The sequence below is a fragment of the Muntiacus reevesi genome, chromosome 6, assembly GCF_963930625.1.
Source record: "Muntiacus reevesi chromosome 6, mMunRee1.1, whole genome shotgun sequence".
Taxonomy (NCBI): Eukaryota; Metazoa; Chordata; class Mammalia; order Artiodactyla; family Cervidae; genus Muntiacus; species Muntiacus reevesi.
This window is the reverse complement of record NC_089254.1, coordinates 11,850,105-11,877,670: the sequence shown is the minus strand read 5'-3', so window position 1 is coordinate 11,877,670 and position 27,566 is coordinate 11,850,105. Positions and strand designations below refer to the sequence as shown.

General features: G+C 37.5%; 1 protein-coding gene across 7 annotated transcripts in view; it reads right to left on the bottom strand.

The window, feature by feature from the left end:
• PPP1R9A (protein phosphatase 1 regulatory subunit 9A) overlaps window positions 1-27,566 on the bottom strand; it is a 326,505-nt gene that overhangs the window by 69,280 nt on the left and 229,659 nt on the right. For 4 of the 7 annotated variants that reach the window (XM_065939108.1, XM_065939106.1, XM_065939112.1 and 1 more), the window contains exons 6-8: window positions 25,218-25,353; window positions 20,049-20,114; window positions 1,878-2,033 (exon numbers count right to left, since the gene is read on the bottom strand). In XM_065939108.1, coding sequence (XP_065795180.1) covers window positions 1,878-2,033; window positions 20,049-20,114; window positions 25,218-25,353 — 358 coding nt within the window. The remainder of the gene's footprint in view (window positions 1-1,877; window positions 2,034-20,048; window positions 20,115-25,217; window positions 25,354-27,566) is intronic. The other 3 variants (XM_065939110.1, XM_065939113.1, XM_065939111.1) reach the window with 1 other exon arrangement.

Genomic DNA, 27,566 nt, shown 5'->3' with positions numbered 1-27,566 from the left:
GCTCAGTCGTGTCTGACCCTTAGTGACCCCATGGACTACAGCCTACCAGGCTCCTCCGTCCATGGGATTTTCCAGGCAAGAGCACTGGAGTGGGGTGCCATTGCCTTCTCCGGACATGGGAGGATCCTAGAAATACAGTTTTTCTGTATTTCAAGAGCAGGAGTCAAGAGCAGGAGTTTAACATAGTATATATCCTATAATATCAAATAACACAATATTGGGATTATGAATGATTTCTTGGGCATTTATACAAATATGCACTTTCCAAAACCCTATGTTCATTATAGGGTTTTATTTAATAAAACCTTATATGTGAAAAGTGCAGTCACTGTGACGCTGGCCTCACAAATGTGTCATGAGGAATTAAAAAGGTAAGTCAATATACTAGGTGTCTCCGGTATAATGGAGAACATATAAACTTCCCTGCTGGGCTTCCCTGGTGCTCTACTTTGTGATGCAGATGCCTGCTCCATCCCCGGAAGATCCCACAGGCCATGCAGCAGCTAAGCCCAAGAGCGGCAACTATGGAGCCCAGGCACCCTGAAGCCCTGCTCTGCAACAAGAGAAGCCATTGCTATGAGAAGCTCAGGCATCCTGTGAGAGAGTAGCCCCCCTCGCCACAGCTAGAGAAAGCCTGCGTGCAGCAATGCAGACCCAGCACAGACATAAATAAATAGATAAGCTTTTTAAAAGTTCCTGTTTCTAACACATCAAAATTAGATATGAGAAATCTGCAATTATCAACCTTGTTTTTCTTGAATAGGAAAATATGCTTTCCAAGTAGGGTCAAGTCCCAAAGAGACTTGTAACCACAGAACAGTGGTTTTCAAGCCTCAGTGGTTCAGAGTTATTGCTGGGAGGTTGTAAATAATGACATATTTGTTGTCAACAATGGAGGAAGTTCCACGAAACAACAGAGAGTGAAATGCCTGGGGACGCATTCATCACTGTTTCCGTTTTACATGTTGAGGTTCTGAGAAGTTAATCTGGAAGAAGAGTTTTGTGGTTATCTACATTCCCTTTGCCCCCTGGGGATCCTGGCCCATTTCTGACAGCTACTGCCTCAGGGCTGAATCGCCCAGGCTATCCTACCTGGATTAGACTGATGGGCGGCATCAGCCAGAGGAGAGGAGGGTCTTGGTATATTACCACCCTCACTTCCAAGGTGTAGGTTTTAGCAGTGGCTGCATCTTACAAAGCTGCAGATGGTGAATGGCCCGCCTTCAAAAAAAGGTTCTCTCTTTCCCTCTTCACCCATTAAGTCAAAAGATGGCATCAGTTCTGCTGTTGCTGGTCCCTGTGCATTGTAATATCACTTGGTAGTTCTGTTAACTCTTGCTCAATATTCATTCAACCATATTCTAAGATAAAATCAAAAGTTTTTTAAAAAGTGTTTTTTTTTTCCTTGAACTTTTTAAAGAAATTGAACTTTCTTCAATTAAGCCACTTGGGAATACCATCTAATCCCTGCTGGAATCTTGTCTAGTTTAGGAAAAGAAAAAAAAATCCTTTTTAGCAATCACTGCCTTTGAGGAAACCAGTTCCTGAAACTTTGATAAAGCTTTAAAAATACAACCTGAACTTATCACACAAAAAACTGCAAATTAAAGCTGTAGCTTGAAATTATGGAACAGACAAGTTAGAAACTGTCACCATGACAAATAATTATTGTATTAATTTAATGCATTTAAATTAATGACTGTAAAATGAGATCTACTTAATTTTTGCCTTGAAATTCAATGAGATTCTGGACAATCTGTAATTGAAAGGCATTCTTTTGAAAACTGATTATTCTTAATATATTTTTCTAACAAAAGTATATACTTAATAAGGAAATGGACAGGTAGAGAAAAATATTTTGCAGATCGGCAACTTACCTCTTTGAATTTGTGACTGAGCTTGCTTGTGTCCAGGTCTGAGGGGGAAAACACGTCCTCGTTCTCAGGCAGCTCGAAGACTTCAATGGCCCTGTCACCACCAGGAAGAACAGGTCCTACCTCGTCCTCCTCTTCATCTGTGGCATACTCTCCTGTCTAAAAGGAAGGGAATTTCAGAAATCCAGCTGTTATTACTCATGTGGAGGTGGGTTATTTTTAAAATATTTTATAAAAGAGAAATAAAATATGTCACCAAGTGGTAAAAGTGTAAGTAGGCTTTTGAGTCAGGCGTGCCTCATGCAGCTAGGGTTACAAATGTTAGTTCAAAGATCCAAAGTGACATGTCTATGACATATATAAGTGCATTTCTAAAAATCTAACAGCATCAGCAGTATCTTTAGTGAAGCAACAAACTATTTTAAATCTAAGTATTGGTTAGGAAGGTTTTTTAAATCTAAGGATGGTTTTACTAAATAAAATTGCATTGCTAAGAGAAACAAGTAATTCCTTTCAATTCCTACCACCTGTAATGCATTAAGTTACCCAATATTGACACCCAATGTTGACAGAGAAGAAGATATGGTAGGTCAAAAGATTCACAGAGTTGGAAGGGACCTTATTTAAGGACCTTAAATAAGGATCTTATTTAAGACCTTACCAAAAAAAGGTCTGGTAGATTAATTCTCCTAAGCTTTAGAGTTCAATCAACTCTGCTTCATTTACTTGTTTAACTAACACGGTGGTTAACTAGTGACCTAAAGGGCAAATGAAGTTTCTAACTTACACCCCACATGGGTGCATAGATTTGCCTGTTTAGTACTACTTTCATAAATGTGAGCATTTTGACAACGTTTTAAAAAAAAAAGGTCACCTAATATTCTAATTTCCAGTTTTTTTTCTTTTTTTTTTTGATAGAACCAAAGATCTGACAATATAGGCACATTATGACATCAGAACCACTGGTCAGAGTCAGCAGTGGTTGTTCGTTTACATGGGTCACACACTTTCTAATACACCACAAGTTCCATAATTCATTATACTAAGCTGTTAGCATCACTCCTTCATGATACCCGTGGACCCCTGTACGTATCTGAGTTCACAACCCTTGTATATATATTCTTCCTCACCACTAAGTTCCTTAACATGATTAGAAAGTGGTTCCTTTCCTGGCAGCACCAGGTTAATTGTTTGAGATCTATACCTTCTGATTTAATTTGAAGATAAATCACTGACTCACAGGTTTGAAAAGCAAAGTTTCTTTAATTATCCCCTGTTCCTTCAGGTAGTATTACATTTAATACATAAAACAGATAAGAATTCATATTGCCTTTAAAGCATTTCATAGTGTACTGAGTGAGCTATTTCTTTGATTAAAGAAGCTTAGCATCTGATTGCTATTTTATCTTCTGGTTCTACACTAAACTGTTCTTGCTAAACCTGAAAATGTATTTACTTGACTCTGTTTGCAAATGAAGGAAATCCAGTCATTAACTTCAGTGTAATAATTCCTAATTTCTGAAAGATCATTATTATTGCCATTCTGAATTCTCTCTTTCAAAGTAAAATAACTGCAATTTCCTCCTAGGACTCATTCTCTGTAATTGTCTTTCTGCCTGTACACTGACATCTCTCCAGGTTCTCAAATTTCTCTCTTAAATTGCAGTGTCCAGACGTACACACAATTTCTGGAGGCCACTGAGCATGATGAACAACAAAGGATGACGCAGCGTACTCAGACTCTTCTTCCACACACAGAGACTGTTATCATGAAGGCTTTGACTTTGGTGGCATTTGTGTATGCAAGTAAGCTCAGGATATTTCACAGTGGGCAGCGACTTTCCACACTAGTTGCACATTAGAACTCCCTGTTTCCCCCCAAAAAACCCAGAGATGCCTTGACTGAGAGGAAAAGCAGTGGCCGGCCTCCGTGTGGGAACTGTAGTTTATCAGCACCTGGAAGCCCGGAGTCTTTAGACGCGTCTGAAATGACCTGAACTGGAAACGCCACTCTAGGTACCAGTGGCACTGGGAGGGAAGGGAGCTGAAGAGTGGGGGCTGGCTGTGCCCAGAGAGCTTCCATTTGTGGTATGGTTAGAGCCTGTAAGCCTTAAAAGGACTCTAACTCCAGACCTGTTGTGTGTGTGTGTGTGTGTGTGTGTGAGATTCTGTACATTAATTCATCTTCTATTTATACATATTTTTAGAACTGATAGGCACTTGATGAATCACAGGGATGTTAATGAACAGAAATGTAGCAGGACTGGCAAGTACATGATCTCAAGACACCCTGCTGACAGTTCTGATTTAGAGGTGTAAAACTCGGCACTTATTCTTAACCCTGTAGTTACGGCCATCGGCAAGTATGAAGGCCTAAGCTAGGTATACAAAGTTCACTTCTATATCACATCAATTTGATAAACATCATGAATGACTCAGTAAAATCTGAAGTTAAATTTCAAGTCTGATGACAGCATAGCACTTATTAAACCTAAGAGTTGAAACGAATGATTTAATTTTCCTTTAACAGCTTGAAAATAGATACTTCTTCACCATGTCTAAGGGAATGAACATAAATACGTGCCTAGGAAGAGGCCTAACCTATAATAGGATCTTGAAAAAATATTTTTAAAAAAATGAATCCAAGAATGCCAATTGCACTTACTTGGTAATATCTATAACCTGCTAGGAAGTTTTCTAACCTATCAAGAAAATGCCCTGCAAAGTCATTTGATGAGAAGGCAGCATTATATCACATTAATTTTTTAACACTCCTTCTAGTGAATAACAGGATTAGGGTTTATACAATATATGCAGTTCTCACCTCTAAGTGTAATTCTGGCTTTGTTATCCATTTGAATCATCGAAATCGTTTTTATAAATATAAATCACTAAGAATTGTTTTGATTTGTTTTTTCACTTTGCCAGTCTCCTTCTCACTACCCAAACTGCCTGCAATTCTGTTAAAATTTGTTATCTTTCATTTCATCTTTCCACCTACTAGTGTTTTCTCTATTAATCTCATAAGCATTCTGAGGACAAGATGTGTCTTTTACTGTCTTTATTCTACTATTATTTATCAGAAACTCTGAATATAGTGTTTAAAAACATGTTGCCATTCTCTCTCGTTGATTATTTATCACTCCCATCCTAAACAGGCTTTAGAATAAAGTGTGGATTTACTACAGAAGCCCATAAACATCTGGAAGTTTAAAAGTTACATTTAGTAGACTCAGAATATATGTTCTTCTAATTCTTTCATCTTTGTGGAAAATGGAAATTACTTTTATGGTTAGTCAGCAAATAAAAGAAATTACATGGGCTGATACAGAATTTCATAAACCACGAAATTAAATTGGATTGAATTTGACATTTACAGAAGAAAACTGACAATGTTGTATCCCCCCCAAAACTGCCACAACAAAGTGTTTCCACTGGTATCCTCATCCTTCTTCTCTTTATCTCTTTATTCTGAAAATACTCAACATCTTTTAAGTAAACAGAAACTCTTGAAAGTTCTTTGTTCCAACTTGCAAATCTACTTTAAATGAGGCAAGAATAGTTCTTGCCATTTCATCATCTTATCTACCTTCTTGACTAACATCTGATATTTTTAAATAGCCTCCCAAAGGGGTAAAAAAAAAGAATAGTGATTTTTTTTTTTGGTAACTTACTATGTGCCCAACACTGTACATTCTTTAAAAACTGTCTGATGTTACTACACCATGTTAACTTGAGGAAACTGAGGCTCAGAAACTTTCCTCAAGGTCAATTAGTCATGTTCCTGAAGCTACACATTAACATATCCCACAGCCCATGCTCTTTCTTCTATGCTATACTGTTTGCAGTCTACAGAACTAAAGCTTTGCAGAAAAATAGATGGAAATACATTCCTTTCATTTTTCTCCAACCAAAAGCCCTGGTGCCTAATCCTGTTGTGTTGAGATGCACTCTCTGCATCTTTGAACCTTATCCTCAGTTCACTCTGAAGACGTGCGCCCGCCTGTAGTGAGCCCCAAAGTTCTTGTCCTTTTTCTCTCATAGTAGGCTCACCCTGGGCAAGCACACAGAAGTCTCCTTCAAAAGGTTTGGCTCACAGGTACGCTGACTGATGTTTCACGTACTCCTTCTTAATATAAACCAGAACCAGAGCTTGTATACTCCGAAGAATTAATGCACTGTCTCAAAATGGATGAAAAAGATACTTGCAAGGCAAAATGGGTGTGAAATTCCTCTAGATTTTTATAGCTTTTCTCTTTTGCATTGCCTTTTCAATCTAATTTTATTGAGCTATCAGTCTTCTCTGAATCTCTACAAAGAATTTTATCTGCTTTCATAGATACAATTTCTTTTATACTCATATTCCATCAGAGGATTTGATATTTTATTAAGGTTCATAATTACAGTATTAAGTACAACTGACAGTTTCTGCCTCTTCCGGTTGTTCTAGAGGGACCAGAAGCATGGAGACATGCTAGAGCCTTGAACACTCAGGAGGGTCATAGATCTCACTATAGGTTTTACAAAGGAACAGACAGTATCTGTTATAGCAAAGACCAATGAAAGAAACTTGGTTTTGAAATTACTCGGGCCTGGGTTCAAATTTCAGCTCTTGATGTCGGCAACGTTACTTTTCAGATCTAAGTTTCAATCGCCACATCCATAAAGTGAGGATACAAATAGTTCCTTAGAGTAACAAGGTTTTCATGACATTTAGTTAGACGGCGCCTGCAGAATATTCAACACGAGGGCAGGCACATGGCAGATACTCAAAGTGACCACTGCTGCGGGTGGCAGCACTTATACCACATTAGCAACAGGCTAGAGCTTCACCAAATCTTGGAACCAGACATTTGTTTGCTTTTGGTCTCACAAACATAATGTCCTAGAAACCCTGGCCACACAAATCCTTTAAAAGCAAACCAGTCATTTTTGAAGTAACACTTCTCCTTTTCCAGAAGTTGCTCCTCTCCCTGCTGTTCTCAGTTTTGGAGTAGGCACTAGCTTCCACCCAAGGTCAAGCCCACTTCCAGGTCTCTGTTCTCCTCACTCACTGACTCCCCTCCTCCCCTAACGGTCCAAATGAATATCCATCTACTTAGCACATCCTATGAGGCTGCTGCCTTTAAGACTCTTCTAATCCACCTCTTAATGTTTCTGTGACAAGCCATACTTCATCCATAAAACTTGGCTGTTTTTTTATCTGCCTTCTCCCAACAACTTTCTTCAATAGCAAATTCCTTGAGAATGCCAGGTATAATCTATGCCTGTAATTCCAGTGTGGCTCGCACACTGCTTGGCAAGTAGTAGGCACTGAACAAATGTTTGCTGAATAAATTAATTCAGTTTTAGCCACATCTACATAGCACGGTAGAGCCTGATTTTCCTGTTGATTCTCAGCTTTCAAGTAAGAAATACGGTGAAAGCGCAGCTGCAGCTGGGGCCTCAATGACCCTTCTGGGGATTTTCTGTTGTTGTTAGGTTCAGCCATTAGCAGTCATTTTTGCTGAGGCAAATGTTTGTTCTGGTAAATTCAGGGAAACTAAATGGTGCTGATCATAAAAATAGCCTTAATTATGCAGCTTTTGTTGGAATTTGTTTACTGGAATTGAATTTGGTTATATATATTTTCAGACTCAGTTCTGTGGGAGGACAGAAGAGAGTTGCTTATTCTCTGGAGGAGAAAGATCTCAAACTAACACTTTAATGTTTAAAATTCCTCAGTCTGCGCCAACCATCCAGAGGACTTTCAGCAAAAGCATCCCCATCTCTGAAAAGGCATCTCTCTTCCCGTCTTCTGTCAGTTGACTTCTGTGTGTCCAGGTTTTGTAATGCTGGGCCATTTGATCTCTTTTCATGTCATTGGGAATAATGACACCTTCTTCATAGCGTTGTTGGGAGAATTTCTAGTAGTGATATATTCGAAGTATTAACCACAGTGCCTGCGGCTACTGCTCCTGCGTCGCCTCAGTCGTGTCCGAGTCTGTGCCACCCCATAGACGGCAGCCCACCAGGCTCCCCTGTCCCTGGGACTCTCCAGGCAAGAACACTGGAGTGGGTTGTCATTTCCTTCTCCAATGCGTGAAAGTGAAAAGTGAAAGTGAAGTTGCTCAGTCGTGTCCAACTGCTAGCAACCCCATGGACTGCAGCCCACCAGGCTCCCCTGTCCCTGGGATTCTCCAGGCAAGAACACTGGAGTGGGTTGCCATTTCCTTCTCCAATGCGTGAAAGTGAAAAGTGAAAGTGAAGTCGCTCAGTCGTGTCTGACTCTTAGAGACCCCATGGACTGTAGCCCACCAGGCTCCTCTGTCCATGGGATTCTCCAGGCAAGAGAACTGGAGTGGGGTGCCACTGCCTTCTCCAATCACAGTGCCTAGAATATGCTAAATGACTAGATGACTATGATAATCATCAGGACTATGATTATTTCCACTGTCTTCTTTTTCTCCATGACAATGCCACAGAACAGAGAAGAGCATGGCTTGGAGCTGCAGAGACCGGGGCCCCAACAGAGAAGAAGCAACGCCACTGCTGTGTGATAGTGGGCAAGTCATTTAGGTTGTGTCTCCTGTGATCTTTTCTTCTATAAAATGGTGTGAAAAATTCCAATCTCATAGGTACTGAGAGGACTCAAAGAAATAAAATATGTAAAACATCTGACACGATGTATGGCTCAAGACATACATTCATTTCTCATTTATCAAGTCATTCAAAATTTTATCTTTGTTTTCAGAATGTTTTCTGAAATTTCACTCCATTCTTACTGTCTAGTCACCAAATCAAGAAACATCTAACATCTCTATCTCTATTACTGATAATGCCTCTTGCGTTCCCTGCCTTCAGATGCTCAGCTCCGGAAGGCAGGCAGATTATTAATAATCTGCTGGCAGATTATTCCTCCTAAAATTCTGACCAGATAGATTTAAGATTTGCCTGTACAATCTTCTGTAAGAACTCAAACTCATCTTTAACCCTTCTTAAAATTTTCTAGTAATTGTGGTAGACCACTCAAAAACTAGAATTAAGATTTTACAGAATTGTAAAGTTTTCTTTAGCTCCCCCCACCCCCGCCCCCGCCTTCCTGTTCAAAGGTTTACTCCTCAAAAGCTCTTTACCACTATGGCAGGCAGGCTCTAAAGTAAGCCCCACTGATCCCTTCCTCATGGACTTCTATAACCTTTTCCCTTGAATGGGCACTGAATCTAGAGACTCGCTTCTAACAAGCAGGATACAACAAAAGTGATGCAATCTCACTTTTAAGATGAGTTTTCAAAAACCTGTGACTGGCATCTCTTTTGTCCTCTTGCTCTTGAAAGCCAAGCCACCATGTTGTATGTAGTCCTATGGAGAGGCCCCTATCACAAGAAACTGCTGTTTCTGGCCAGTAGCCAGCAAGGACCTGAGGCCTGCCGAGTTGGACGTGGATCTCCCGCATTCAGTCAACAGCTGTGAGTGGGCTTGGAGCAGACCTTCGCCAAGTTGAGCATGTGTGTGACTGAAGCTGTAGCTACAACCTTACTTTTGGCTTTGTGAGACAGCTTGAGTCAGAGATATCCAGCTAAACTGACCTACAGATACTGTAATCTGTGAGTATTTCTGATATGTTCTGGTGGTAATTTATCATAGAACAACAGAAAGGGGGGCTTCCCTGGTGGCTCAGACTGTAAAGAATTTGCCTGCAATGTGGGAGACCTGGGTTTGATCCCTGGGTTGGGAACTTATCCCCTGGAGGAGGGCATGGCTACCCACTCCAGTATTCTTGCCTGGAGAATCCCATGGATAGAGGAGCCTGGAGGGCTCCAGTCCACGGGGTCACAAAAGAGTTAGACATGACGAGCAACTCAGCACAGCACAGCCGTAATAAAATAGAGCACAATGGGGAAGTCTGGAATCAGGCTGGAATGAAGGCAGGGAGGATTTTGAAGAGTATGTTAAAGCAGGCTAAACTGCCTTGAAAAGGCTGTAGTGGCAGAAAGCTTAGCCACATTATCACCTTCTGAAGCAGGACATAGGAAATACTCCTACTCAACCAAGTGAACTAGAGACGTAGATTTCCAAACAAAGTGTTGAAGGCACAGTCTGCTTTCTTTCTGCTGCTTATAGTAAAATATGATGATTAGAGATCAATTCAGAGGACAGATGAACAGAAAGGAACCAACAAAACTGGATGGTTCTGAGAGTCTCAATTCTAAGACTAAGAAACGGCTTGCAAACAAAGATCAAACCCAGGATTCTGTCATGGTCTCAAAATGGAGCAGAGGCTATGAACATAAAAATCTTTTGTTAAGAATTCTGAGCTTAGGAAACTCAAATTTTTTATCAAAGGCGATAAGCAAGTCTGTCACCTACCTTAAAGGGAGACAATATCTCTATTTTCCAAGGCTGCTCACTATTTAAAATATCATTGAAAAAATAATCTGAAACAAAGGCCATTACTGTCTCTGCTCACAACATATGCAGAAAACTGAGAGAGCACTGGGGGAATTGTTTTCCAATAATATTCACCCTCATTTCTGCACCATCTGGGTACCTGATGAATCTTCCCATGAGTATGGCATTCCCTTGACTACATTGATACGTGTGGCCAAGAGTGGCCAGACAACATCTATTCAGTCTTTCCCACAGAATATAATTAAAACTACTATTAAAAGAACTCCAAATAGCAGAATGAGACCAACTTGTAGTTCTGAGACTGACCATACTCCCCAGGCTTCCAGACCCTCCTGGCTAAACAAATTCCACAAACCATTAAGGTCTACTTTAGAAACCCAGGGGCTTTCTCCTTAAGCTTCTTCAACTGAGTTTTTCACTTGGTCTAAGGTATCAGGGTGGTATCAGGTATCAGGGTATCAGTGTATCAGGGTATCAGGACCTTTAGTGCCATACCACTATACCCTCAAATATAGCAGGAGAGATCAGTGACTTTACAGACCAGGAATGGGACCAACAGGGAGAAATCTAGGGGTGAAGGCAATTCTATAATCCATAAAAACCCTGGCCAGTGAGCTGAGGTCAACCTGAATGCTTTCCAGGATAGAGGTGGTGTCACTGATTCAGTTCAGTTCAGTTGCTCAGTCGTGTTCGACTCTTTGCAGCCCCATGGACTGCAGCACACCAGGCCTCCCTATCCATCACCAGCTCCTGGAGTTTACTCACTCGTATCCATTGAGTCGGTGATGCCATCCAACCAGCTCATCCTCTGTCGTCCCCTTCTCCTCCCACCTTCAATCTTTCCCAGCATCAGGGTCTTTTCAAATATGTCAGTTCTTTGCATCATGTGGCCAAAGTGTCGGAGCTTCAGCTTCAGCATCAGTCCTTCCAATGAATATTCAGGACTGATTTCCTTTAGGATGGACTGGCTGGATCTTCTTGCAGTCCAGGGGACTCTCAAGAGTCTTCTCCAATACCACAGGTCAAAAGCATCAATTCTTCTGCACTCAGCTTTCTTTATAGTCCATCTCTCACATCCATACATGATTACTGGAAAACCCATAGCTCTGACTAGACAGACCTTTGTTGGCAAAGTAATGTCCCTGCTTTTTAATATGGTGTCTAGGTTGGTCATAACTTTTCTTCCAAGGAGCATGTGTCTTTTAATTTCATGGCTGCAGTCACCATCTGCAGTGGTTTTGGAGTCCAAAAAAATAAAGTCTGTCACTGTTTCCACTGTTTCCCCATTTATTTCCCATGAAGTGATGGGACCAGATGCCATGATCTTAGTTTTCTGAATGTTGAGTTTTAAGCCAACTTTTCACTCTCTTCTTTCACTTTTATCAAGAGGCTCTTTAGTTTTTCTTCGCTTTCTACCATAAGTGTGGTGTTATCTGCATATCTGAGGTTATTGATATTTCCCTCGGCAATCTTGATTCCAGTTTGTGCTTCATCCAGTCCAGCATTTCTCATGATATACTTTGCATATAAGCTAAATAAGCAGGGTGACAACGTACAGCCTTGACGTACTCCTTTTCCCATTTGGAACCAGTCTGTTTTTCCATGTCCAGTTCTAAGTGTTGCTTCTTGACCTGCATACAGATTTCTCAGGAGGCAGGTCAGGTGGTCTGGTATTCCCATCTCTTTCAGAATTTTCCACAGTTTGTTGTGATCCACACAATCAAAGGCTTTAGCACAGTCGATTAAGCAGAAGTAGATGTTATTCTGGAACTCTCTTGCTTTTTCAATGATCCAATGGATGTTGGCAATTTGATCTCTAGTTCGTCTGCCTTTTCTAAATCCAGCTTGAACATCTGGAAGTTCATGGTTCATGTATTGTTGAAGCGTGGCTTGGAGAATTTTGAGCATTACTTTGCTAGTGTGTGAGATGAGTGCAATGGTGCGGTAGTTAGAATATTCTTTGGCATTGCCTTTCTTTGGAATTGGAATGAAAACTGACCTTTTCTAGTCCTGTGGCCACTGCTGAGTTTTCCAAATGTGCTGCCATATTGAGTGCAGCACTTTCAGAGCATCATCTTTTCGGATTTGAAATACCTCCATTGGAATTCCATTACCTTCACTAGCTTTGCTTGGAGTGATGTTTCCTAAGGCCCACTTGACTTCACATTCTAGAATGTCTGACTCTAGCGGAGTGATCACACCATCATGGTTATCTGGGTCATGAAGATCTCTTTTGTATAGTTCTTCTGTGTATTCTTGACACCTCTTAATATCTTCTGGTTCTGTTAGGACCATAACTGTAATGTCACAAACCTCCATCCATAATGTTTCAGGCACTCTGTCTAACAGATCTAATCCCTTGAATCTCTTTGTCACTTCCACTCTATAATCATAGGGGACTTGAACAGATAGTCTAGAACAAAGAGTAGTCAATGCCTCAGAAATGTTAGAGCCCTGGAGAGAACTGTTTCCCAATCATTATTATTATTATTATTGGGGTAAGGTAGCTTTACAATATTGTGTTAATTTCAAAACTGCCCAGAAATTCAGCTGATTTTTGAAGTTTCTATAACATTATTCAGTTTACTCTGTTGAAGACTTTCCAACCGTTACTCCTTTCATATACTCTGCAGGTAAACTGATCTTTTTATTTCTTGACTTCATCCAGTGTTAGCCCAGCTTCTTAGTTACAGAAAACATATTAAACAATAACAACAAACACATTCTTGAAAATAAAAACTGAAAGCACAAGCCTCAAACTCATGCTTTTACTTTTGTGTGTCCTTTGTTGTGATGATTCTTTTAGACTATGGTTTTCTGGTCTTTTGATAGACTGCTTTGAAAATGATTTAAATTCTTTACCATATATATTTGTTTCCACAGCAAAATACTAAGCTTCCTGGGAGTATAAAGTATATTTTTCCATGACTCAATATTTCTAATTCAATTCCTCTTTATAAATGATAGCTACTTACTAAGATATAAATGTCATTGTCTTTAAGTCTCTGATGAATATATTCTATATGAGGAGGGAACCAGTGATCCCTATTTTTCCCACTGATATCTAGAACTAAACAGTCAAGAGACCAAAGTAGACCTCTGTAATTCAAATGTCACACTGCAATTTCAAATTGGCAGCCTTCCTTGAGTTTCATTTTACTTGCTAAGGAAACAATGAAGCACTTATTTTGATGCCAGCAGAGCTGTGGGAAGAGACTAAGAGATTTGTATTTTCCTGAATCTTTAATCTGCAGAAGAGAACAACTACACTGACCAAGTGGCACCCTAGTATTATTTCCATAATTCTTTAATTGTACAACTAATTGAATCTTGGAAAATATGGTGTATTCATATAAAAATTGACTCATATGATTGCAAAAATGCTGATTATCACATAGATCTAGAAATTACAGCTACAGAATTTATAGTAAACAAAAAGACCAACAAAAATATCATTGGTGGTATTTCTATGGATTAATAATAAATGTACTCTCAAACTTTTAATTTCCTTTGAGGGAGAATAATTTTACTTCTTTCCTCATTATGGCTACCTGGTGGTTTGTGACAACAATTTCTTCTTGAAAAGTGTCTGCAATACCAGCACTCAAAAGTATTCTTGTCAGTTTTCCTGGCATCTTTAAACTGGACAGCTCCAGCCCTGATTATACCTAACCCTTCCCACAAACTCCCATAGCCCTAGGTCATTTGCAGTGCATATTCAGTTCCAGCAGATGCGAGGTTGGGTGGAGAAATTTGCAATCTTAAAGAAGTACTATGAGAGTCCCACTTGGAGACACAACGTCTTGAAGTGATTTTATAGGGCCTTGGAGAGCAGGAATCATGTCATATTCATTTTATACCCTTATATGTTAAATATAAGCAATTGGACATGATAAATCTTAACTTTTTTAATTAAATATTGAGTTGACATAAATATTTATGAAATATACAAAAATACAATGAAATAAGGATATAACCACCACAAACGAACTAAGAACTTAAGGAGTAGTACCACTGCATTTCAATTATAATCCTCCCTGTGTGCCTCTTGATTCTATAGTAGTTTAGTCTCTTGCCCTACAGAATAATTCTGCTGATTTTTATCATTCTTGTTTCTCTTTAGTCTTACTATATTTTTGTATGACTAAGTAATGTATCAGTAATTTTTACATGATTTTAAACTTCATACAAATGGAATCATGTATTCTTCTGTGCCTTTCTCCTTTTAATTACAGGCTCCTGAAATCCCTCTGTTATGAACTGCAGAACCATCTTCTGTATGGCATTCCATTGAATATACCTCAATATATTAACCTTTTCTCTTCTTGATAGAGGTATCAGTTGTATCTAGTTCTTTTCTGTTACAAGAATATTACACTGCGCTTCCACAACAAACTGTGGTAAATTCTTAAAGGGATGGAAATACCAGACCACCTGACCTGCCTCCTGAGAAACCTGTATGCAGGTCAAGAAGCAACAGTTAGAACTGGTATGGAACAATGGACTGGTTCCAAATTGGGAAAGGAGTATGTCAAGGCTGTACATTGTCACCCTGCTTATTTAACTTATATGCAGAGTACATCATGTGAAATGCCAGGCTGGATGAATCACAAGCAGGAATCAAGACTGCCGGGAGAAATATCAATAACCTCAGATATGCAGACGACACCACTCTAATGGCAGAAAGTGAAGAGGAACTAAAAAGCCTCTTGATGAAGGTGAAAGAGAATGAAAAAGCTGGCTTAAAACTCAACATTCAAAAAACTAAGATTATGGAGTCTGGTCCCATCACTTCATGGCCAATGGATGGGGAAAAATGGAAACAGTGGCAGACTTTATTTTCTTGGTCTCCAAAATCACTGCAGACAGTGACTGCAACCATGAAATTAAAAGACGCTTGCTCCATGGAAGAAAAGTTATGACCAACCTAGACAGCATATTAAAAAGCAGACACGTTACTTTGCCAACTAGTCAAAGCTATAGTTTTTCCATTAGTCATGTATGGATGTGAGAGTTGAACCATAAAGAAGGCTGAACACTGAAGAACTGATACTTTCAAATTGTGGTGCTGGAAAAGACCCTTCAGAGTCCCTTGGACAGCAAGGAGATCAAACCAGTCAATTCCAAAGAAAGTCAACCCTGAATATTCATTGGAAGGACTGATGCTGAAGCTGAAGCTCCAACACTTTGGCCACCTGTACAAAAGACTCACTGGAAGAGCTGACTCACTGGAAAAGACCCTGAGCTGGGAAAGACTGAAGGCAGGAGAAGGGAATGGCAAAGGATGAGATGGTTGGATGGTATCATGGATTCAAAGGACATGAGTTTGAGCAATCTCAGGGAGATAGTGATGGACAGAGAGGCCTGGTGTGCTGCAGTTCATGGGGTCACAAAAGTCAAACATCACTGAGTGACTGAACAACAACTACAACACCTCATGAATTTAAGAATTTTACTAAGGTATTATTTTAAGAAATATAATTGTTGAGTCAACTTCACTAGATAATGCTGAATCATTTTTCAAAGTGAATGGGCCAATTTATATTTATTGCAGAGAAGAGTTCTCTTTAGTCCATATTCCCACCAAAACTTAAGATATCCAATTTAAATCAATTTAATAGATGGAAAATTGTATTTCATTTTAGCTTTTAATTTTTACATTTTGATTCCTAATATGTTTGAGCATCTTTTCATGTGCTCATTGGCCACTCAGATTTCTCTTCTCCTACAATATGACTATTTAAGTCAATAGTCTATATGTAGACTTTTCTCATTGGCTCATAGAGGACTTTTTATATAGGTTTCTTTCAGTTTTTTATTTTTTTCAAATATTTTCTTCCAACTTCTGGTATGTCTTTTTGTTTTCACAGAAGCATTCTTTTGATAAGTAGAAGTTCTTAATCATAATGCACTCAATTTTCTCAAATGTTTCCTTTATGGATTTGCTTAAGTGTCTCATGTAAGGAACCATTTCTTACACTGAAGTCATAAAGATATTCTTCTATACTGAACCCTAAATTTTACAGCTTTTCTTTTCACATTTCAGTAATAATTCATCTGGAATGAACTTTTGAGCTCAGATTGAGATGAGGATTGCAATTTTACCATTTACCCTTCATTGAAAAGCCTAATATTTCTCAACTCATATAGAGTGTTATCTGTGTCACAAACAAATTTTTTATGTGGCAGGGTCTGTTTTTGAGCTAATTGACCAAGTTGTCCATTCTTTTGTCCTAGGTTCTAACTTGCTACAGTTTAATAATAAATATCTCTTAATATAATAAATATCTCTTAATAATAAATACCATGTGAAATATTATGGCTATTTCTGGTGCATTATTCTTTCATATATATTTGAGCATCAGGTTATCAAATTCCATCTAAAAATTCCTTAGAATCATTTTATTTCAATCATATTGAATATATAAATTAACTTATAGAAAATTGACTAAATTAAGCTATTGGGTCTCTTAGACCATCAACAAAAGGTTTTTTTTTTTTGTCTTTCTATACAAGCTTTCTTTAATAAAGTTCAATAAAATGTATTTTTCTCCATGAAGGTCATACTTATCTTTTGTTAGCCATGTTCTTGCCTTTAACAAGGTAAATAGCTTATAAATTATATTTTCTCTATGTGGGTACAGTGAAATAGATGTTAATATTTTATATTAATTCTGTATCCAGCAAATTCACTGAAATCATTATTCTATCTGTAATGTATATTCTGTATATATACTTGAGATTTTCCAAACAATCACTTGGTAATAATAACTCTTATGATAACTCTTGGTAATGATAACTGTTATTTCTCTCTAATTTCTTTCTTTAATTATTTCTTCATGCCTTTCAATACAATGTCAGATGCAATATTGACTGATTTTCCAGTGTTAAACCATACTTGCATTATTGGCTAAACTCAACTTGGCCATGACATCTTTTTTATGTTATTGAATATGGTTTGCTACTATTTTGTTTAGGATTTTTTGTATTATTTTGAGTAGGAAGAACTTCTTATTCTTTTGAATAGGAATAACTTACAAATCTTCTTTTTCATTATTTGGTGTTGGTACCAAAGCCATATACTTCATTATATACATTTCACACTCTAAAGGTTTGACTGTATTCCTGGTATCAGGAACGATTTCTATGATGGAAGGATATTTCTAAGTTCATACAATGGGCAGGAGAAGATCTATGCAATATAGATCTTGGTATCACTTAGGCCATTCCAACTATTCTGTTTCTACTACATGTTTATTCAGTTATGACTAAAAAGAAGTCATGTCACTATGAGTCACCAGGTTGCTATTTCCAAGGTCCCAAAGGTTTTCAAGGAATGAAATATGCATTAATTATTTTTTTTCTTGGCTTTACATGCAGAAGATTTTGGCGCAATATGATAAAGATAAGGTCTTTTTGTAAATTCATAGTCTCTCCAGACAATTAAAATGTGGTATCAAAAGCCCACAGAAAGGTGCTAACCCTCAAAGTGCCAAAGACAAGTACCGCTTATCCCTTCAGTCCTTTCCCTATCTTCAGTTTCTAATCTATTCCTAGCTAGATGCTTTCATCCCTGTATTCTGTGCCGTTTTTCCTTCACTGTTTCAGATCATGTCCGTAACTAAACGTCATTCTCCTCATTTAACTCTTCTCTCCACTCTTCATCTTACTATCATTTGAGTGATTCACTTCGACTCAATGTCTTGGCTTCCTCTCACTGCCCAGAGTTGCACTCATCCCTGCATGTATTAAAAGTCAACCAGCTATTGAAAGCTGCCATTGAAGAGATTACAAACTGCTACTGCTGCTAAGTCACTTCAGTCGTGTCCGACTCTGTGCGACCCCACCCCTGGGATTCTCCAGGCAAGAACACAGGAGTGGGTTGCCATTTCCTTCTCCAAATTACAAACTAGTGGTAGGTAAAAAGTGGTAGGGAAAGCTACACGAGGTGCTACTGACTGAGTAAAAACCAGCCCTCAGCCCAGCTGAGAGAGCCCAGGAAAGCTTTTGGAGGAATGGATGAAACCTAAACAGAGTCCTGAAAGGTGAAGAGGATTAACAAGAGCAACAAAGAGTGCAGGGAATGGCATTCAAGGTAGAGAAAACAGGAGATGCAAAAGCATGGGGAACCACAGGGGCCCTGTGGCCCACTGGAAAGTTAGTTTCCCGGGATAATAAGGCCCAACTTTCACTGTGCATTTCAGCATTTTAGAGCTTTTTGATAAAAAATTAATTCAACTCATAGATGTTTTTAAAGTTGGAAAAATGCTGTCATTTGTGTTTGTTTTTATGGCATTGGTGTAACATTGCTAACTCTGCAGTTCATCACTGAATTGTTCTAGAATGGTTTCTAGAAAGTACAAAGTCTGTAATCTGAGAGAAATTTAATTTAAATTTAATTTAAATTTTATCTGATATTTTGTATCTGGGTCATTAATATGACAATGTGGTAGTTGGACAGAAAAGAAGAAAACATATTCAAATCACTGGAGTTATAATAAACAAAAATAACCTCCAAAGATGGGCTACAAAAAGATGGCATTATTTAGGCAAAGTTTTCTGTTCTAAGTCCCCTTCACACTCTCCATCTTCCTGTCTCTGCTCAGTGTTATAAATAACAGCGTCTCTACACACAGACAGTCCTGCTAGAGAGGACCTTTCACGCGGAGCAGCAGGCCAGCTCCCGAGCACCCTGCGTTTCAGCGTGTGTGCTCGTGTGCACACGTGTGCACTGCTTCAAAGCGAAGCTGAGGCCACTCAGTCGTGTCCGACTCTGCGCGACCCCATGGACTGTAGCCTACCAGGTTTCTCCGTCCATGGGATTTTCCAGGCAAGTGTACTGGAGTGGGGTGCCATTTCCTTCTCCAGGGGATCTTCTCGTCCCAGGGATCGAACCCTGGTCTCCCGCGTTGCAGGCAGACACTTTGCAGGCAGTGCACTGCTTATAAGACCAAAAATGAACACAATCTTTAACTGAATGTCTTCCAAGTACCTTATGATTCTGGATCTCAATGACAATGACCACTAGTAGAGATCTGGAGATCATAAACCAAAGGGTATGATTAAATATAATAATTTTAAAAGTCCAGTCAAATTGGAGTCTGCATACAAGTTGAAAGGTTTTGTATTTCTCCTATTTTTCTGGCTCCTCTAATCACCATAAAACAATCTCCCTTTTAAATACACCTGACTTCCCATTTCTAAGTTACTCTATCACTGTTACTGGCAGCTAAAGATAGTAAGAATTATTTTATTATTTAAAGTATAAAATGTTTTTATACATTTTAGTATGTCTACAATATGTCATGTAAACAAATCATACTATAATTGAAAGATATATGCCTTTAGTCCTTTTAAAAATTAAGAACTTTATCAAATGATCCTTTTCTAAGAAATAATCACTGAATTTAAAGATGATATATTTAAATTGCTGTCTAATATTGTATTTTATAAACATCATACAGCCATATTGTTAGTTATCTTTTTCTTCTCCTTAATATGAATTACAAAATATTTAAAATGTTAGGGGTTAAAAAACATCCATGGTGAAATATTAAGAAGTAAGTCAAAATTGCAGAACCTGGGACTAAAATGTGTGCTATGTTTCAGAATTAAATAATATTTTTGGGGTGATTATTTTCAAATTGTTATTCAACATACAAAACACATGGTTCTAGAGAAGTTCTTCTGAGCACAGAGCTAGTTAATAAGACACAGAATTTTTAATTTCACACATGAAGCAGGAAGGTAAAGATAAGCATTATTTTCCACCAAAAAACAAACCTTTAGGAAATAGTTGTTATTGTTATTGCAGTTGCCAGACACTCCTTGCAATTCAGCCACAGTGTTCTAAAATGGTTGACAACAAAAATTAAAAAAGGCTTTTCCCTACACTAGAGACAGTAGCCTAATATAAAGGAAGGAAAAACACTGAAGTTCCAGTGCTTACTTTAACATAAACCTTCAAGAACTAAGAGAACACCCCCAAACTCTTAGTTTTTCCACCATGTAAACAGTTATAAAGCCAGTGCATATTATTAAAAGCCATCCATAGTAACTGCAATCTCTTGTTCGGACAACACAACCTGCTTCCAAACAGGAACAGCAAATAGCAGAAGTCAAATTTAATGTTATCCCTTTAATGCTTTTTCACATAAAAATTACATTTTTGTAAACCTTTAACTCTTATGCAAACCATAACTTCCATTATATTTCTGCTTCTAATTATTACATATTAACACAAGCAATAAAAATATATGTCCATGTAGCACCTGCTCTTAGCTGCATTCAATACTTTAAAAGATTCTAAAAAATAAACTAATGTTGTCATGATGTAGTTGTGATAATAATAATTTCTAGTAATAAAAACAAATAATGAAAGAAAGATTAAATTATATTTTAAGAGAAGGAGTCTCGGTTTCTGGAGTGATAATTAATCTCGCTACAAACTACTACACAAAAAGGCTTGAAATGCCATCTATAATCTAAGACTTCAAAGTCTAATAAATATTATGTCTTAACATTCAAAGAAGCAAAAGCATAATAATCATATAATTTTAAAAGTGTATGTAAAATAACTCATTTTAATGTGAACAACCATTACACACGTTCTAATTTTAAAAAGTGGTACAGTACCAGTTCACATTTCATTTCCAATCTAAGCCCACAGTGTTTCGCATTACATTTTGCTCTTTTTGATAGAAATGAAGTCCCCAAAATACAGATACATGACTCCTGTGACATAAAACATATGTCAGAATTACATCATCTCACCTTAAAAGGTAAACACTGATAGCTGTGGCATATGAATGGAAATAAAATTTGTTACTGAAAATAAAATCTAGTTGAAAAATTTACTATACCCTCAGAATTTCATGAGATAGTGCTGACTGTCTGAGGGGTTTACTGAAATCCTCCATGGTTACCTTTCAGATTGTTTTTTTTAAAAAAAAGAAGAAAAGAAAGAAAGAAAGAAAAAGAAATGAACAATTTTATAAATCCAGAAGTAAAATACCTTATCACAGATACACTCAGATCTAGATTTAAAATTTTTCAGTGGTTCAGATTTACATCTCCCTCTCTTTAAAGGATCCTTTATTTTATTTTTCAGCTGTTAGGCAGAGCCATTTTAACTTAAAAAAAAAAATCAGAATATTTAACAGAGAATGAACAGAAACAGGAATGCAATTCAAATTGAATTGGGCATTCGCATATTTTAAACTCTTCCAGTTTAAATATTTGAAGGAAAAAAACAAAAAATTCAGAAATTTAAATGAAGTTTTGGGATTATCTATGTATTTTAAATTCTACTGGAGTATGACTTTTAATTTATTAAACTATTACAACAGATACAAATAAGCACACACAACGCATGGTAAAGTATTCTTAATCTTCAATATGGTTCTGATAAGAGGCCCACTGTACTTTTACAATTTCAGGACATATTTCTTCACAGTGCAATGTTTTCCTTATAGGCAGTTCAAGCAAGCAGCTCCCCTCTGTCGATGTGACAGGTTCCAAGTTAGAATCAACCTGGGGTTATCTGACCAAAACCCGAGTTCTCTGTTCTTCAGTAGACAATGCTGATCTAAGTGCTGGCTCTGGAAATTAACTGCATGAACCTGGTCGTTCTGCATTTAATTAGAGGTTTTCCTGGCTGGCCTAGGGAATGTCATGGGGGATATTACCAAATAAAAATGATTCTAACTTTGAAATCACAAGATGATTCTATAAATGGTAAGAAAAACGAGAAACCAAGTGACTGGTTACACAATTCAGGGTTAACAGGATATATAAATCAATAAATTGTTCAATTACATATGAAATTAATAAATTATTCAAGGACCATGCAAATCGCTCATTGGATAACCAGTATTGGTTATTTTCATTTTCATTATGTATTTTACTTTTCATTAACACAGAGAGAGAATAAATAAAAAATAAGGACATAACACAAATCAATTAAAAAACATCTGGAAGCACTAATAAAAAATAAGTCTAAATCAAGTAAATAAATTGACATGTTTACACAAAGTGGATTTTCACTATTAGCAGACCTTTCATCTCTCCAACACACAGAAAATTAATGGTTGGTTTTAGCTGGGCATGCTTTGGTGAGGCAGTGTGTAACACAGAAGAAAGAGAGAAGGATATGTCCAAGAGGAACATGAGAGAGAAAGAAGCAATGAGAAAGAACTCCTTGACCTTTTCGATAAAGTGAAGGCTACTTGGTGTAGCAAGCACCTGCTTTCTATTTCAACATCTTGCAGGCAGAAGAAAAAGTTTAACCTAAAACTAAACTCTGATTTTTTGTAGAATAGTTGTATACTCAGCTATTCCATTTAAGCCCTATCTTCACAGGCTACTTCTGGATTAAGTATTTACCTATTATAAAATAACTCTTCAAGTATTCGATCCCCCTACTAATAGAAGTTTATAGAACGAAGAATTCCAGAACCTAGGTATTCTTCCAGAACAAGAAACTTCATTACCCAAAACAGGAATCCTCCTTGCAGCATCTCTTGAGTCCCAGTGACTCTGTGTGTGCCTAGATACAGACAGACACACCAGTCTACTCCATTCAAAATCAGCAGTGTGTGGCAAAGAGTCCAGGCTTCGGAGCCAGGAGACCCCTGTTCCCATCCTAATCTGGCAGCCACTAGCTATACCATTAGAAAAAGCCTCAATTATTACATCTTTAGAAAAAGGGGGGGGGGATTCTCTTCTGCTTGTTATAAAGATGATCTGAAATCATGTAGGGAAGACACCCAGCAAAGTGCCTGGCCCTGAATATTTATTTACTACCCTCCTTGCCCCTGAGAATGTCTGCTCAGGTGACAATCAACTCTGCTTTCCTTGTGAAAACAGGCATGCTGCTGCTGCTAAATCGCTTCAGTCATGTCCGACTCTGTGAGACCCCATGGACTGTAGCCCACCAGGCTCCTCTGTCCATGGGATTCTCTAGGCAGGAATACTGGAGTGGGTGGCCATGCCCTCCTTCAGGAGATCTTCCCGACCCAGGGATCAAACGTTGGTCTCCTGTATTGCAGGCAGATTCTTTACCGCTGAGCCACCAGGGAAGTCCCCACAAACAGGTATACAAAGAAATAAACAAAATCCATATGGTATATTTCTAAGTATAAAAATTGAATGACAAGTATTCCTTATGCATTTATTCAAATTATTAGAGAAAATCTTACATTAAAAAAAAAAAACTTTAGGTTGAAAACTTTGGCAGATCAATGTGATCTATTCCTCAAAATAACTGGAGGAAATATGTAGTATGTGATCTAAAATGTTCAGTTGGGAAGCCTTAATTAAAGAAATATCTGATTTTTCCCTCTTTCCTTGTTAGATCTGATGCTTTATTCCTCATGCTTCATGGAATATGAGAAACTGACCCTGTACTTTTAAGCAAAGACACAGATCCAGAGACTGGAAAATTTGGCCTCCTCACCTTCCACCACCTGATGTCACCCGTACTCCCCTGAACCTCAAATCCAAATTTTTTCTAACAGAGTGAGCAGGTAACAGCCAAATCTGCAATGATTCTACAATCCTAATTCAGGCTTACAGCCAAAGCAAATCAGTGTCTGATAAAACACAAGATTCTTGTGCAGAGAACTGAAAAATAGGGAAGATAAAAGTTCAAATATTTGAGGAAATCACTGTTTTAGTTTCAAAAAAATACTTGCCATTTAAAATGAATTCTGAGGGTGAAAAACTAAATCAATTAAATAGAATTTTAAGGAACTAATTCACTCACGTGAAGAATAGTCTGATGTTTATTCTTAGATCAATAGTTGACTGAAGCACCACTGAAAAAATTTTCTACTATAATAAAGAGAGCATACATTCTCATTATACTACAAACAAATGAAAAATGAATATACATTTGTGTTAAAACATTCCACACTAAAAATACATGAAAAATATTTGAATGTCTCTTTATTAATCTTCACTAGGTCCCTGCTAGAAACCAAAACAGTTCTGGAGAAATAATATATTCAGCTGAGTAGAGGTTGAACATATGAAGTTGAACTGTCCTTCTATCAGCTGGTATAAAGAAGAATATCTATTTCACCTGAGTATTCACCGTGTTTATGGAGCATGAAACACTGCAGTTACATTGGTGACGGATCCTTTGACATGTCAATGCGAAACATATGCATGTTTAACATGTTTATAAAAAAGTATGTTGTCCCATTATATCAATGTACATTTGGCACTCACATTAGAAATAGACCAGCATCTGTATTATATTACAACACACAAGGGTTCTGGAGAGTCGTTTTCACTTGGGGGTTAGCTTCTATTCATTTGCCTGATCTTTTACAGAGAGCAGGATGCAAAATTATTCCAATATGGATCTACTCTATGGAATATGCACTGGTGGAAAAGCTTTGTTCTGCATTATGTTAGCACAAATCATAGTGAGCAGATCCAAAGAACTTTCTCTTCCTGGGGGGAAGAAAATCTGAAAACACTCGCAATTTTCAGTACTTTCTGTGTATGTTTGGGTATGTATGTGTGTCTTTTCATTCAAAATGTTTACTGATTTTTTAAAAAGTATTCCCTGTTACATACTTACTGTAGAAAACCTGGAAAAAAATTGAAAAATACAAAGCAGAGAGAGAAAAATCCAAGATAGCTAGTATTTATATTTTGGTATTTTTACCCTTTTTTTGTTTCAATGAATGTATTTTAATAATATGGTAAAAGAGGACTTATTTGATCCAGAAGACTTCATACTGTAAATATGATACCATTAATTGATTGATAAACTATTAACAAATGCAAGTAATATTTCCTTTCTGTAAGACTGAAGCTGACACATTCTCCTTGAAAAACTGCAAAGATCTGTCTTACTGCTATATGGTAAAGAGAGTTTTATCGAGTCGGGATGTAGTAAGAAGAAATGAAGGAAGAAGAATGTTTGCAAGCGCGGTTTACCTCATCGTCGTCAGCATCATACTGGGCATAGTGCTGTTCAAGCAGCTCTCTCTGGCGCCTTTCTTGTTCCAGCGTCTGGCTTATCAACTGGGCAACCTCACTCACTTGTCCTGGTTTTTCTCGCCCAATAACAAATCTACACGAAAGTTAAAGAGAACTGGTATAGTCAGACTCTCCAACAAAAAAGGAAGCTAAGGAAAGTAAATAAGCTTCATATTTCATCAGAGTATAGCAAGCCTCAAAAAAATAATATTACCTGTTTTTTTAAAGGTATGCTTGGGTAGAAGGAAAGGTTAGCTGAGCAATTAAAGTGATTTTTGCAGCCACAGACCAAAGGGAAAGAGGAAAAGTAAAGAACCACAAAAAATTAACACTTTAGGAGAAGACAAAACAGATGTAATCCATTCTCTAGTACTTTACACATTTTTGATACCCTACAAAATGAAAGCAAGGTCATAATTTTCTGTAACACTGAACTTTAAAATCATTTCCATAGTTACAGTCTCTTTAAAATGCTAAAACTATTTGAAAAACATTTTGAGGTATGGCATACTCTATGTGAGTAAATAAGAAGGAGGCATTGACTTTTTGCTAAGTTACTATGACTCTGAAGGTTAAAAAAAAAAAAGAAGAGAAAAAAATGTAGTTTTTTTTTTTTTGTCTGTGTCTTTACAATGAAAAACTAAAACAAAGGAGAGGTAAATCAGCTCACTAAGTTTGGAGAAAGATGGTAGGAGGAAGGATGTGGCCTCAAGAAATACTCAAGGGGAAATACCTGTCAATATAATTCCTGTAAGAAAAAAATATATAAAGAGAAAATCATGGAAGACATTTACTTATTGCTATATAGTCATTTATGATACATCCTCATTGATACTATGTTTCTTATTCAACAAATTAATATTCACTTTTTAAAATCTTTTCACACTAATATATGGCTCTATCTTTCTAAAAATATAATTAATATGTCTCCATAATATAGTTTCCATATATTATTTAACTTCATTATTTTGGTTAGTAACTCTGCTTAATTTTGGTTATATTACTGAACTGATGTTTTCCTCTGATTGGGCTTTTCAGGTGGCTCAGGGATAAAGAAACTGTCTGCAATGCAGTAGACACAGGAGATGCAGGTTCAATCCTTGGATTCAGAAGATCTCATGGAGGAGGAAGTGGCAACACACTCCAATATTCTTGCCTGGAAAATTCCATGGACAGAAGAGCCTGGCGGGCTACAGTCCATGGGGTTTCACAGAGTTGGACATGATTGAGCAACTAACATTTCTGATTACAATATTTTAATATTTTCAATTACAATTTTAAAAGAAATACTCTACCATTCTCTGTACAAATACACTAAACATCAAAATTTTTATACTTGGATGTTAGTAATTAAATATATTTTTAGAGATATTTTTATGTTGTTTCAAATAGGACTATGAAAGCATGCTTCAGTGTTCATTTGTCATCCAAGTTATTTTTCTTTGGGAAATTAATCACTGAGTTGTAATCATTTTCTATATATTCTGGATACATATATTTTAGGTAGTTAGGATAGGAAACAGGAGTCCAAAGTAGTAGTGGCAAAAAGACAAAGAAAGGAAAAATAGAACAAAGGAAGGACCAAGGACCTGAGTGAGAACCTCAGATGAAGCAAACAGCCCTCCTGGCTAGCCCAGTTTACATAGGACAGGCTCAGGGGGAGGAGGAAAACACATAAAAAGGGGAGCCAAAATTAAGCCGCTGGCTTCTCTTCTCTTCACTTCTTTTGGGCTGGCCCGCTCTTACACCTCGATGATATATTTTCCTTTGCTTGCTGAATAAAACTGAGCTGTAACACTAGTCCGTTCATCGCTTCAAATTTTTGCTGCAGTGAGACAGAACTAAGGAAATTACACACTCCCCCGACATATGTATGTATTATAGATACACACACAGATCATATATGCATATGATTTATTATATTCTCTCAACCTGTGGCTTGCCTTTAGATTTTCCTAAGTCTTTCAAGGAAGTCCAAATTATTCCTTTTTAAAAGATTGTGATTTGTGCCTCCAACCTAAGAAATCTGCCTGATTAAATGTTACAGAGATTTTTCTCCTGTTAGGTTGGTGCAAATGTAATTTCTGTTTCAGGTGGTGAATTTTAAATCATTATAACTAGGCTCAAACACATTTTTATTAATCAAATGGGAATGATTACAATCAACACAATTTTTCCAGTGAGAAATAAGTTTATCCCTGTGGCATAAAAATCTGTAGCTGGGGATTCAAAGAACTCTTGGAATGTGTTTTCTAGATCCTGCTGGTTGTGGAAGCATTTTCCCTGCAAAAAGTGTCAAGATGCTTG